This window comes from Struthio camelus, chromosome 22 (genome assembly GCF_040807025.1).
Source record: "Struthio camelus isolate bStrCam1 chromosome 22, bStrCam1.hap1, whole genome shotgun sequence".
NCBI lineage: Eukaryota > Metazoa > Chordata > Aves > Struthioniformes > Struthionidae > Struthio > Struthio camelus.
In genome coordinates this window covers 853,547-867,099 of record NC_090963.1, presented here as the reverse complement: position 1 = coordinate 867,099, position 13,553 = coordinate 853,547, and the positions used below count along the sequence as shown (strand labels likewise).

Below are 13,553 nucleotides of genomic sequence, written 5' to 3'. Positions count from 1 at the left end.
GTTAACGGGTACCCAACCTTGTTCTACATCCATAGCTTAAAATTAATTTTCCCCAAGAAACAGAAGACCTATTCCACAAAAATTCTGTGGAAATGCAGCAGTAAATCCAAATATGTCAAAATTAACAGCCATCTTAGGTGCTCCCAAAAAGCTCCATCAGTTTTCTGCTTTTACGGTGCAAATGTGCATAGAATAAGCCTCAGAGCTGTCACAGATGCTCCAAAACGCTGTAAAATGCTAGTCTACAAAACGTGAAGTAGGAAGGAAGATGAAGGGCAGAGGAGGGAGACAGGAACTCCCACACGGCAGGTCCATTGAACTGTTAGCGCAACACACTGGTTCCTGTGTCAATATGGGATAGGTTATGTCTCTAAGTGCTTTGCTAATATCATGCTTCAGGTGTTTAAGAATAGGGCCTTAGTCAGAAACTGTGTGGGAGCACAAAGGGAAAAGGGTGAGATACATTGTTTGAAATAATAATCATACCAGAAATTGTCCTAAAGGTGAGCCTGACCTAATGGGTCCGTGCTGGAGGTCAACCTCAAATCCTGAGGGAAGGAACCAGCTTTGCTTCTTTCTCCACTGTCCAGCTATTGCCTTGAAGCACTTGAGGATGATTCTGTGCGCAGAGGGCTTTTTTTTGACAAAGCCTATTATAAACCTGGCTCTTTGAGCTTTAGATGACCTGGTTCTGAAACTCACTGAGGATTGAAGTTGGTCAGTCTGGAGTTTTTCAGCTCTGCTGCAGGCTTTAAAAATAAAGCAATTTGTTCTTAATAGGTCTCACACTTTTAAGTCAGATACAATTGAGATTTAAAATAATGGCAGGTAAAGTCAGCCTTGTCCAGTCTAGTCTTTCTCTGAATCTTGACATGCTGCCACTTATAAAAAGTGAGAGCTAGAACATTTTATAGATATATATATATACACACACACACGTATATTAGGTATATAAAACATGTGTATATACATATATGTAGAGCCCCATTAAAAACTGAAACAACTTTTTTATTGAGTCATGGGGGGGGGGGGGGGGGGAATCCTTCCACATTCGAAGCCTTGCTTTAGTGCTTGACCCACATTGTTAGAGCATTACTATTAAAAATCTGCCAGCCGTTTTTCATGCTCTTGAGACAGTCCTTGATAAACTAGCTATTTTTAAACATTTACAACTGCAATCATTTTAGAAAACTTGAGCTCCCTTGTACATTTCTTCTTTTTAAAAAGAAATGCCAAAAAAAAAAAAAAAAGAAAGAAAGAAACTAAGAACCCCCACAGGTTTAAAATTCAGATGTTAGTTGGGAATGATATCTACATGAAAAATAACCAGCATGAACGTCTGCTCTGTGTTCCTTATTACGATTTCCCTGAGTCATTTTACATAATCGGATATTAGTGCTTACAACTATCGTTTCTTGTCGTCTGCCCTCCTTCTCGCAGGAGGTAAAAGTGAGACCGCTATGGATTTTTCCTTAAGCCTGGAAAACAGGTAGGCAGAGATGAAACTGGACAGACTGGAGTCTGCTGTGTGTATGCTGTTAAGTATTTAATTTATTCTGCTCAAGATTCTAAAAATAAGTCACCTGACTTAGTATGGTGTCAAACAGGAACCGGTCAAAAATGCATTTACTTGGTGTGTACGTAATGTTTTATGAATTACACCGTTTTGTTTAAAGGAAAACTTCAGGCTTTTTTTTTATTTGAGCGCTATAATTTCTTTTTGTTGATGAAGTTAACAGTGATTTAAAGCTACGGAAGTCTTGGCCACAATTTTAAATGGGATCACAGTGCGCTCTGCCGCTTTACGTTGCTCTGCATCTCATGCAGAGAAGTTCACTGCTGCATTAGGTAAATTATGACGTCCCCCTAATTCAAGGCACAATCGCAGTATTCACTCAAGGGAAATGGTGCAACAGTTTAAAAACAAAATTGCTTTTTCCCACATGTATTCTGTTATCTGAAGTGGGTTGTACCAGATCACTGCAGTTTTCCTTTAAGGTGCTTTGATATAATCCAAAGCACCACCCTATGAAATTTGATTTGACTGAAGTGCAAAGTAGCTGCAGAGTAGCAAAATAGGTCTGCATGTGGTTCACAACATGCAGCGATGTCTGTATGTTTGTTTTTCTTACCTTCTTGCATATCTTCCCTTCCTTCCGCTCCCACCCTTAAGAAAGAAAAAAGCAAAACAAAAAATAAAACCATAGCAGAAAAACTCGAATATTCGATTTAAAGGCCAGCATGCTCTAGTATATATTAACATCTTAATGGGAAAGCTCTGCATGTATACATTTACTACTCTCTGACATGAGGGAATTAAATGTCAGAAGGATTTGTAGCATCTATAATTGAATTGGTGCTGAGAAAAGCAAATCTTAAAGAAGAATAACATATTAGGATTAGCAAATAATGTGGCATTTTGTCAGCTCCTGCCATCTAGTCTGTTCCCTCTTCAGTAATAAAGTTGTGATTTCTTTTTTTAATCATAGATACGAAGCAGGAATAGCTTTTGTGAATAGGAGACAGAATTTTAAAGCAGATGTCTGTTTTTTAGGTTAAGTCTCTCCTTCCTGGCCCAAAGTTGGGGAACTACTACCTGCTCCATAGGCCCAACGCTTACCAAAGAAATAGCTTGTGACATCAATTGTTGTCCGGTATCAAATAATCTTCCACTTAGTTAGTCTTCAGTGTTACTACTAAAAACCCTATCTTTGTGATAGGGTTTTTAACGGAGCTGTCAAAGCGAGGACAGGAAGACACTGCAGCCCAGGAGTCACCACTGTCAGCTGGGACGTTTTTAGGATTTCATGTGCAATTTACACATTTTGGGTTCTGTTAGAGCAGCTGTTACATGCAAAACTTTGGTGGCAGAGTCTGGGGCTACAGGTCCTTATTTACAAAGCCTATCATGCATATTGGAAAGGCTGGCTGTATTCCCACCTCACAAGAATATTTTTTTCTTGTCAAATGGATGCTTTATAAAATGAAATAGCCTGGTCTACCGTTTCTGGCACGCATTGATTTCCTTTTAGAGGTGTCCAGAATTGTTGGAGATTGGTTATATTGGCTTTAACTTGCCTTCTGCATGGAAAGTCAGAACTTCCATTCATGTTAGCTACAAAGACTCGTGTGACAGAGTCGTCACGGGAATAAATGAAGCAGACAGTAAAGTCAAAGTATCTAGCAAAAGGAATTGTGTAAAGCTAGAATAACTTGATTAGGAAAGATGCAAACTCTATCACTGGGAAGCTTTTAAGAGTTAGATTAACAGACCGCTGTTAAGGATGGTGTCGGCATAGCTGACCTTGCCGTGGGGAGTGCAGCATCAGCCTCTCAAAATATCTTCAAACGCTGCTTTTTATGCTTCTGTGACCTGACGTGGCCAGTGGGCTTTTTAGCATTACATAAGGCCCTTTTGACGTATGTGAGTTTCTGTTAAAAGAGGACAGTGGAGAATAGTGATGTGCGAATGTGGCTAAATGTGAAAGAGGAATAATTGAAACAGATGAAGATGTGAGAAAAGAGAAGAACAAAGACCATGACCTTTAGGTAGTTAAATAACTAAACAGAAACCAGTCCTGCCACTAGACGAGGATTTTTCTTCTGGAAAAACTCATTCATAAATACACTCTAGAAACAAAAGCAGAAGGGACTGATTTCCTCTGCAGGACTTCTGTTTTGGTAAGGGGTCCTCCTAGATCAGTAGTGGCTTTATATGGTAAGCACCATCCTGGAAAAGTAAAGAGTAGAAGTTCCTGCGAGTCCCAGAACTTGTGGGCTCATAAAGATTTCTACTGTCTTGTTTTCACTTTCCTGTTGGGGGGGGAAGGGGGGGAGGGGAGCCTGAGACTGCTGAGTCATGAATTTTCAGGAAAAAAAAATTTTTTTAAGAATTGTAGGTAGTTTATCTTTGCAGAACAAATTGATGCAACATACAAAAGAGATGAGGAAGATCGTCTGATTGGGTGCAAGTATTTTAATGCTTCTAAATAGGGTATATTTATTGTGAAGACAGCGTCTGTCTCTTTCACCTGTGAAGACAAAGTTTAAAATGTTAACTTTGGATCACAGGAGTTACCAGGCATTCACTATTCCTAACAGCCTGCATCATGATACCACTGTGCAAGTGAAAATAGATCTCCCATCCTAAGTCGCAAAATACAGATGAGCGCATTGCAGGCCAAGGGATGGCAGTTTTGTGGAAGGCTCAGCAGATAAGGTGCAAGTGCATTGGCATGTTACTTTGGCCAGTATACTATCCTTCCGGTGAAAAAATGTTGAGGTCTAGTAATAAAGTGGAAGCAAATGTATGAATATATTTTGCTGTTAGGTAATGCTGTTAAAATTGACAAATACGTGTGGCACTGCTGCAGAATAAACATTTAGTGTGTTTGCAGTTAGACATGAAGAACCATTCTTTTCAGGTGATAATCTAAGCTAAACATGAACCTATTATCTTTTAAGGCAAAAGTACACTGTTGATTGCCTCACAGAGTTGATATTAGATGGTTAGCCACCACTAGTTGTCCTCAGCATATGACATTCAATGTTTATATATAAACTTGCAGGTGAATTACTTAGCCATGCGCATAATGACATAAACTTGCAGCTTGCACTTTGCAGAGCTCTGTTTTAATAGAAACAATGGTGGTGCATGTTCTGGTGGAAGAAATCATATTTCATAAACTCTTCTGGCCAGAACTGTTTGTCATGCTTTACGCAAAATTCCCTTCTTAGGGAAATACTGACTCTGTACTATTAATTGCAAACTGAGCAGAAACCGTAAAGGATCTGTCGAACTTGACAGCGTTCAGCACAGCATTTCAAATAACATAGGCCTGATTCTCTGCAACCGTGATTTGGTACAACTGTATTGAGGCTGGTGTTGGTAGGATAAGGTGCGTCAACGGAAAAGTTCAGGTGTTGTGTTTCCAGAACTTTTAGAATTGATGGCTATTAAGAAAAAATGTAGGATTTTGCTCTGAGCACGTTATGGAATCATAACAAGGTGTGTTTATTCTCCTCAGCTGTTCCAAATACCAACAAGATATTCAGCCTTCTAGTTGGGGATGCTTCCGTCTTGAAAGCTCATGAGCGTAACTTGGTGTTAAATGTCTAAAAATGGGATAGCTGTAGCTGCTGTAAACACAGCCAAAGGACTTCAGTGTGGTCAGTTAGTCGAACATCAGATCGAAAGGACACTTCTTGGACTTAGCATATATTGCCAAGTTACTGAGCAGTGCAGGCACTGAATGGTTTATTTGAAGATGAACTGAAATTTTTGTTGTGCTGGTGAATACAGAGTGGAATTTGTCTAAAGCAGCTACTGCAGTGGATGAGCTAGATTTGGTCGCTTTATGGAAAGCAAATCTTTAAAGGCCTTGATTAGTTGTGCCAAAAGCCATGATGAGATTTCAGTTTGAGTGTGAGCTACCTGGAACAGCTAAGGCTACCACGGCATCCTCAGGTGCTGTTCTGTACAAAGACGACAGAGTCTGCCCTGGCGAAGGGCTGCCCTGTCAAACGGCTGTGCATCCATGGGGCACAGCTTTCCCATCATCTAGCAAGGAATGTAAGCAGCGAATGCTGGGAAGTATTTATGATACAGTTGGTTTCTACTAGGGTTTATAGAAAAATTCCCTTCCTAGAGGAGGCTTTTTTTGGGTGGTTTGGCTCAGCAACTAGAAATCCTTCTGTGCTGTTACTAGGATGCACACCATTTTCTTAACTGCTTATAGTTATTGGTCTCCTTCAGAATGCTGTGAAATACTGACTTGAAAGACAGTAATTTTCATTGGATCTGACGCTGTTGACAGTTCAAGATTAGTTAATTCTCCTCATTGAGAGATCTGTGTTTATGCTTTTTCAAGTGAGTAAAATGTTTCATGGGTTGCTTTCCTGTTAGGTTTTGTCCTTTGAGGGCATGCTGTCATTATAATATAAGAGATAATTTTGCATTTCATGTTTTGCATTTCATTTTTCCTAATCATGAATTTCTAAGGAACAACTTGGCCATGATGTACATGCTGTTGGGAGGCACTTTATTGCTGGGGATTGAACACAGGGCTTTAACGTGCTTTCACATTTTTCTGGCATGCTCTTACCACAGTTAAATGACTTGTATTTAGATGATGCGAAAGCAAATGTTTTGGCTTACGAGGGACTCTTTTTTTGCCACACTTAGTTTAGTTTATTAGATAAGTTGCTGAAGGGGATTCATTTAGCGTGGTGCTAATAGGCTGTTCTTTGTTTTGTCACTTAATGAGCCCCTAACTTTGACCTAATTAAACCCTGCCATCCCATAGCCTTTGCCAAAGCTACTGCTTTTAAAAGGTTACTTGAAGAAATACATGAAGGGGTTTTTTAAGTTAAATTGTTTTAATTAAAAGACATTTTATAGGGCTCTTGGTCATGTGTTATTTACTTACGTCCCTTAGTACTTAATCTTAGAACAGAATTGGAAATATTGATAGAAAGTGTAAATCCTGAGCGCCTGCTTGAAAGCATTGTATCAGGTTTCAGCTCAAAAGAGCACCATTACCTTTAGCTGTCACGGATCTGTACGCTTGATCGATAAACTTCAAATATTATTAGAGGTGGAGGCTTCAGAGATTTGCTCTGTTCTTTGGAGAGAGACGGAGATAAATCTTTCTTAAAAATTGACTTGAATTTGCACTCTCAGTCTTCCTGGTGAAATGCATTTCTCTTAGGTGTCTGGGCAACTGCATGCAGGACAGATTTATAGGCCATGTGCTTCTTGTAGTGAAAGATTTAAATGGTAAATCCTTCACATATGACTTCACAAATCATGTAAAGTTAAAAGATTTTTACCGTTTCTGTTGCTGCTGTGCTTAAATTGTAAGGTATGGCTAGTAAATCATTTTAATGGAGGTGTCGCGTTTGACTCAACAAAAAAAAAGGGGGGGGAGGGAGAGAGACAATGGTTTAGCTTCTATTCGAAAATGTTAATGTATTAATCAAGGGGAGAATAATTGGTTTTTACAACATTATAAATCTTGGTTGCCATTAGAATTGCAGTGAGGGTTGATGTAGCTGCGTTCTTAAATTAAAATTGTTTACACTGCTATGCATTCATTTTACATGGCCATAGCTCATTCTGGGTTCATTTTGGAGTTGTTCCTCAGCCAAATAAGTCATTCCTCTCCTGGGTGATGGCATCCTAAGGGAGAGAGGCTTATAAAAGAAAATGAATCGCGTGGTGAGGTGTTAAATAAATAAAATAAAGCAGTTGGAGGCAATGTGCAATTATTGCTATCTGCTTTGGAAGAGGTTTTTACAGTTTGGATTAAGAGGTTTTTTTCTTTCATACATCATGAATTATATTGAACAGAAATTAATTACTTAATCTTGGGTTCAGGGCTTCTTTGGGGGAAGAGAATGGTGGTAAATGCATTCAGAAAGCTCGGCTGATTAATTTTTGGTCACGCAGTTCCTTGGACTGGAGTAAAATGTTAGCAACAGGGCACTTATTAATGTCATTTCTGTACAGCTAATTATTAATATTTATATGTTGTATTGCTGTTCCCCCCCCCTTCAAATTTGGGGAGCAATATGTAGGGAAATTTTCAAAAATATATATCCACCAAAGATTCCATGTCTCCTTTCCTCTTTCTTTCCCTATTCTAGTTTGTTCTACAAGCATAGTAGTAGTGCTGCTGCTTATAGCAGAAAATACCTTGCAAGCTAATTAGCCAGATAGTTCAGCATTGGACAGGCGTGCCTGCTCCTTTGCTTGAACTCATCTGTCTAGATAGCTCAGTGCTTTATCCCTTTTCCTTTTGAAAGCAAAAGGGTGGCTTCTCCAATCCTGAGGGCAGCTGCAGCCAAAACCTTCAAATGACATCCTAGTAAGTTCCAAATTCTTATTCCTCTTCTAATCTCAACAGATTCTCGTGCAGGTGAGGAAGGGTCAATAAGGACCGTGGACCATGCAGTGGTTGGTGGTGTTGTGGCCGTGGTCGTATTTGCAATGCTTTGCCTGCTCATCATTTTAGGGCGATATTTTGCAAGACATAAAGGTAAGACAAAGACTGAAACTAGAAAATCAAAGAACGTGGCATGTTTCGCCTTGCTTGTGATGTTGTGCTATCTAACATGAGAGACCTTTTAGATGCTCTGGAAAGTCTTCCGAAAGGCCTTTCAAATGAAGGGAGGGGAGGGGGGAAAAAAAAAAAAAAAAAAAGGGAGAACTATAGTAGGTGATGAATTTTCTGTGTACCTGGGGCTTGGGCATTAGGACTTAAAGATGAAGAACAGTGGTTTGTCCAAGATCCAGACTTTACTAGCGATAGCTCCAGTACGCTTCTAGATGTTCGTACCAGTTGCGAGGCGCTATCCCTTCTAGTCCGTCCTAGCATCAGGGTACAATAGAATACCTGACAAATGAGGTATATTCTATTTCTGAAATGATATTGAGCATCAGTCCTTCAGCTGGTTTCTGCACATTTCACGTTGTGAGATGCGCCGACTTTTTCACAGGGAACTCCACCACCCGTAGTATCTTTTGCTATAGTCCAAGGTATTACAGACAACTGCGGGGTATAATGGTGTGCAGGGGTACACAAACTCAACTAATTTCTGAAGCTTGCCTGCAGCATTTCTGCAGCATTTGCAGCACTTTGCACCGCTACAAAACCTACTTGTTCTGAGCTGATACAGAAGTCTCATAATGTTGTTTTGGTTAGTGGTTTACGTTGCACAACGGCCCATTTCAGGAACTTGTTCAACTTACAGAACAAGTTAAAACCCACACACAATAATAAGACTGTTCCAGCCTGGGCATATGTATGTGTGTGACTGCTTGTACAAAAAAATTTAATGTTACTCTGCCTTTAGTTGGCACGTTTGGAAAATCTGACAGAAAAATGGGAGGCTGGTTATGGCACAGAGAGTAATGCCGAGGAGAAAGGGAAATAAACTAAAGCATGTTAGGGGGGAAAGTGTAGAGGAAAGGTTCGTCCCCTTTAAGTAAAGTGCCCAAAACAATTTACTGGTATTTGCTTTCTTGTTTTGGGAGGGAAAATAGCTCTGTGGCCTATTTTCTTTTGTGCACTAACACACTATAAAGGCTACATCATAGTATTTCAGAGTAAGGGCACGGAAGCCCAATCCACGGATAACCATTGAGGCCCTGCGTCCTGTGAGACTTGCCAGCGATGACCTTGCCTAGAGGATGCTCTAGACAGTGTTTGCCTGTGCTGCACACAATGGCCAATGCTGCTGCTGCTTGGGGCTGCATCTGCTGGTGCAAAACACATCGCTGATGGGAGGTTGTCAACACAAGCAGCCTTGGAAATGGCGTTCCCAGATCTAATGGGATCAGCCTTGCTTGCTTGGTTTCCTCGGCCCTATTTTTCAGGCTCTAGGCTGGAATTTTCATAGCTTAAGAAGGCTGAATGCCCAGTTTTTATTGAAACGAACAGGAGTTGTGCATCTGAATGCCCCAGGCAAGACTGGAAAATCTCTGCCCTGATGTCTTAGCGATTGATTAGTGTCACAGCTGTTTAGTCCTAAGTAACAGCTGCAATGGCCTTGGATTCAGCACTTCTTTCCTAGTAGTGTTTATTTCCCTTTCTGCTTGTGACTTTGCTGCTAACTCTCTAGCAATTTACCCAGACCTTCAATGAGTCACAGACCCTTACCACTTCATTTTCAGGTACGTACTTCACTCATGAAGCCAAAGGAGCAGATGATGCAGCTGACGCAGACACAGCTATCATCAATGCAGAAGGAGGACAAAACAACTCTGAAGAAAAGAAAGAGTACTTCATCTAGAGCAGCCTTGGTTTCAATGAGGTGTCCAACCGTGGACAGTTACTGGCCCAATTTAAACGATAAAGAGACAGTGATATTGGAAGTTACAACCAGCTTGTGTCTTTTTTTAGAGAAAAACAAAAGGGTGGAGAGTTGTGAGACTGGGAGGGTCCGGGATTTGCTGTGTAAAAAACATTCTTCGTAAAGTACGCTCTGCTGTTCGACACCTCAATTTGTTCGGGTTTCATTTTTTTTGGCCAAGTCCAGCTTGGATTTAGTTTAGTGAAGTCATTTGCAGAAAATTCTGTGCCTTGTTTTATTTTTGTTTGTTTGAGGTTTTGCGGGGGGGGGGGAGATGGGGAAGAAGAGGGGCTTGTATGCATTTTCCTTTTTGTTTTTATCTTTGTTTTTTTTTTTGTTTCCCCTTTTGTATTCTGTTTCTGGAATTGCCTGCTGGGACCCCTTGGAATAAGTTGGTTTCTTTAAGATTTTTGTTGATCTTCACTGTTTTCTGTTCAAAACTCAATTTCGTCAGAGGAGAACCAGCACATTTTAGATTTCATAGTTTGCAATTCAGCGTATCCATATTCCATCTTCTCTGTTGTCGTAAAGGCTTGGATAAACAAACAACGAGAACCTGTTTGTGGCTGCCCATGTTTCAAATGCTTTAGATGGTGGAGACTAGAAAATAGGCTGCAACTCAGAAAACGCACTGTTTAGCTGCAGAGAAACATTACTTCACAGGGTTGTCTGCAAGTGAGGCGTGTCACTATGTGATTGAATCTGTCTTTAATTCTGTGTCTGTAGACTGCTCTCGATCTAGGGCAACTCGTGCTGTCTGGACAGGTTTGGGGCATGCAGGAATCCTCCTTACTGTAACCTAAGCAAACCTGACAGATGAGGGCTCTTCCTTTTATGCAGGTGGACAAATTTGACTTGCCACAGGAAGGGGGACAAAGGGGGGGCGGGAAGGTAGTTCTGCTCTGATTATTTTTGTTGCCAACAGTTCTGTCCTGCTTTCCCAATTGGCCTTACTTCTCCCTAATTTGCTAGAGAAAGGAAAGTCCTCGTGGGGTGCAAAAAGCTGCAAATGAGCAGCTTTTATATTTTTTTGCTTCTTTTGTGCTTTGCTGGGGAAGGCAGTAGGATGTGGCCTGCAAGTACTGTACGTTAGATATCTGTCGTGCTGAGAGAACCAATAAGAGGCGTTGTGAGACTTTCATTCCTTCAGATTTGAATTTGACAACGGCAGGGGGGTGAAGTAGGTCTAATATTGTTTTCATGCTGGCCTGCCCTGTATCTCAGTTCTGCAAAGGTCAGAGCAGAGGTGGAAAAAACAGCATGTAGGCTTTTTCAGTTACTTAATCAAAACTCAAATGTTGAGTGTTGCTTTTTTTAATCTCTACTTTTCCTGCTCTAGCCTTGGCCTCTTTCCTCAGCCTTAAGAGCCATCTGCCAACAAATTACTGATCCTTGCATGATGGCAGCCATAGTACACAGTGACTAAAAATAAGTTACCTTGAGCATGTTTTAGATCCAAAACCTTGCAAGAAACTGGACAAATAAAACTGCCTTTTTTATCTGAGAAATTAAATGTGGGAATTTGCATTAAAATTACAATGCTAACTGACTTATAAAGCCATAGGTGAAAGGAATGTAGGTATACTGGAATTCTAAGTGCTAGATAGCAGATCACAGTGAGAAGATGGTATTAAAATTATATTCTGAATTTGTTTTTTTGTTGAGTAGTCTTGGATTTTGAGAGATACTTTTTTTTTTTTTTTTAACTGTGGCTATGTGGAAAATGTTTGCTGACTTATTTAAGGGAAACATAGTAATCTGTGTCAGCATTTTTTTTTTTTTTTTAGGGTTTTAGGGGAGCATTTTTGTGTGGTTTAATTACTGGTTTTGGCAGAACCATTACAATGCAGGAGTCTTTTGGGAATGGGATGGCATGAAAACAGAAAACAAATCCGTTCCTGAGCAGTGTTCCGCCCTTCCCCTTTACACAAGAGGAAAATTGCAAAGAACTTTTTTCTGAGCAAACTTTGTCAAGTGCAGCTCTTTTCTGACCTTCAGCACCATTGCCGAATCACATCATGGTGAAAAGCATTCAGCATGTTAAAATGAGTTTTGGGGGGTGGAGGGGGGGGGGCTTTTTTACTCATTGATCACAGAATTGGCATACTGTTTTTGAACAGCCCATCTTTCTGTTTTGAAAGTGTACAGTAGTGCAGTGTTACCGATGTAACTTTGACTTAAAATGTTGACATGTCTCAGGTTCATGTGTTTTGATTGGTGTTTTCCGTCTCAGGTAGATTGCAAAATTTCGGCCCCGCACATTGGAAAAAAACAGAATAAAAAAACAGGAAATTATGGGTTTTAGTTGTATATTGGTTTATGTATTTTTTCTTCAGTATACAGTGCACTGTTTGAAATGTATTGTTGAGTATTACTTTGTACAGCTCTAGATCATTAGGATTTTTAAGTGTGAAGAAAGAACAAACTTGTTTAAAGGAATATTACAAATGAAGGATGCGTAACTGATGTTAAACAATCTTGTTCTTTGTTCACCCAGCCTTTTTTTTTTTTTTTTTTTCCCCCTTAGGCCAGTTCTGTTTTAAGGTGTCCATGGACGATGTTACAATGTAAGAAAATACATATTCATATGTTCCCATTCACATTTTGTATTGGTTCATGTATACCATTTTTACAAAGAAAAAGAAGTACTATAAAGTATCTGTCTTCTTAATAAAAAAAAAATTAATGTTACAAAACTATTTTTAAATCTCATTTGCACTCCTTATCTCCTGCTACGGAGACCATAATCATAGTGAAGTTCATTCTAGGCTTACTGATTGGTGAAATTACAAGAAAAGTTAACTTCGACAAACAGATAAACTCCCAGGTTCAGTCTACTTTCCTTGTGTGTCTGTTCATCATCTTTTCCCCTGCTCTGACAACTAATTTGAGCTGGTGGATGCTCTAGTCCAATGTTGTGCTGTTCTTTATCCAAAAGAGCCGTTGGCAGGAAAGCCTTGCTCCTTTCACAGTCAGGCAAGGAAGATGATGTTCCAAGGAAAACAGAACATTATAATGAAAAGATGTACATTGGTAAAGTCACCTGTCTCTTATTAGTTTGGATTTTTACTATTTTGGATACTTCATTTTACTCTTTACGATGATGAAATCTTTCTCAATTCGATGTTCACTAACAACAGCCTGATCTATCTCCTTTTTCCCAATTGTTACTTGATAGGGGCAGGGACAGGCCATCTGTATGCTTCATGTTTTATTTTTTAAAACCTGTTCCCTACAAAGCTGACCTAAGCGTTGCTGGTTAATTAGGTAACCCTTTCATTCCAGATTAGCCTGAAGGAACTACTGTTACAATCAAAGCAGTCGATGACAACATGTCAAAACCAAAAAGCTGAAGATTCAGGAAAATTGCTCTTAACTTTCACAATGTGCGGAAGAAAGCTCCTTGCTCCCAAAACAGGGAAAAGATTTATAAAACGCTTCATATTCTAAATTATTTCTGAGTATGTGCTCACAAGAAGCCTTTTTTTAAGCCCTCTGAAAGCCTCCAGCCAGTTGTTCCCCTTATTTGGCACAGGAATAAAATGTTTTGTGGGGACAAGGGAATTGTCCATCTTCATTCTTGTTTTGGCTGATGAGTTTTCCCGGTGTGATGGATAGAGCCCTGAGGTGACTTGTAAGCCTTTGCCGATGCTATCTTTCAGTATCCTCCACAAGTCTGACAAAGGAACCTTGCTCTT

The 13,553-nt window shown here is 39.9% G+C and overlaps 1 protein-coding gene across 11 annotated transcripts in view; it reads left to right on the top strand.

Moving 5' to 3' along the window:
• Nucleotides 1-12,554, top strand: part of CADM1 (cell adhesion molecule 1) — a 209,394-nt gene extending 196,840 nt beyond the window's left edge. For all 11 annotated transcript variants that reach the window (XM_068916562.1, XM_068916558.1, XM_068916560.1 and 8 more), the window contains 2 exons: nt 7,908-8,039; nt 9,677-12,554. In XM_068916562.1, coding sequence (XP_068772663.1) covers nt 7,908-8,039; nt 9,677-9,795 — 251 coding nt within the window. In that variant the 3' untranslated portion in view covers nt 9,796-12,554. The remainder of the gene's footprint in view (nt 1-7,907; nt 8,040-9,676) is intronic.
• Nucleotides 12,555-13,553: the final 999 nt, after the last annotated feature.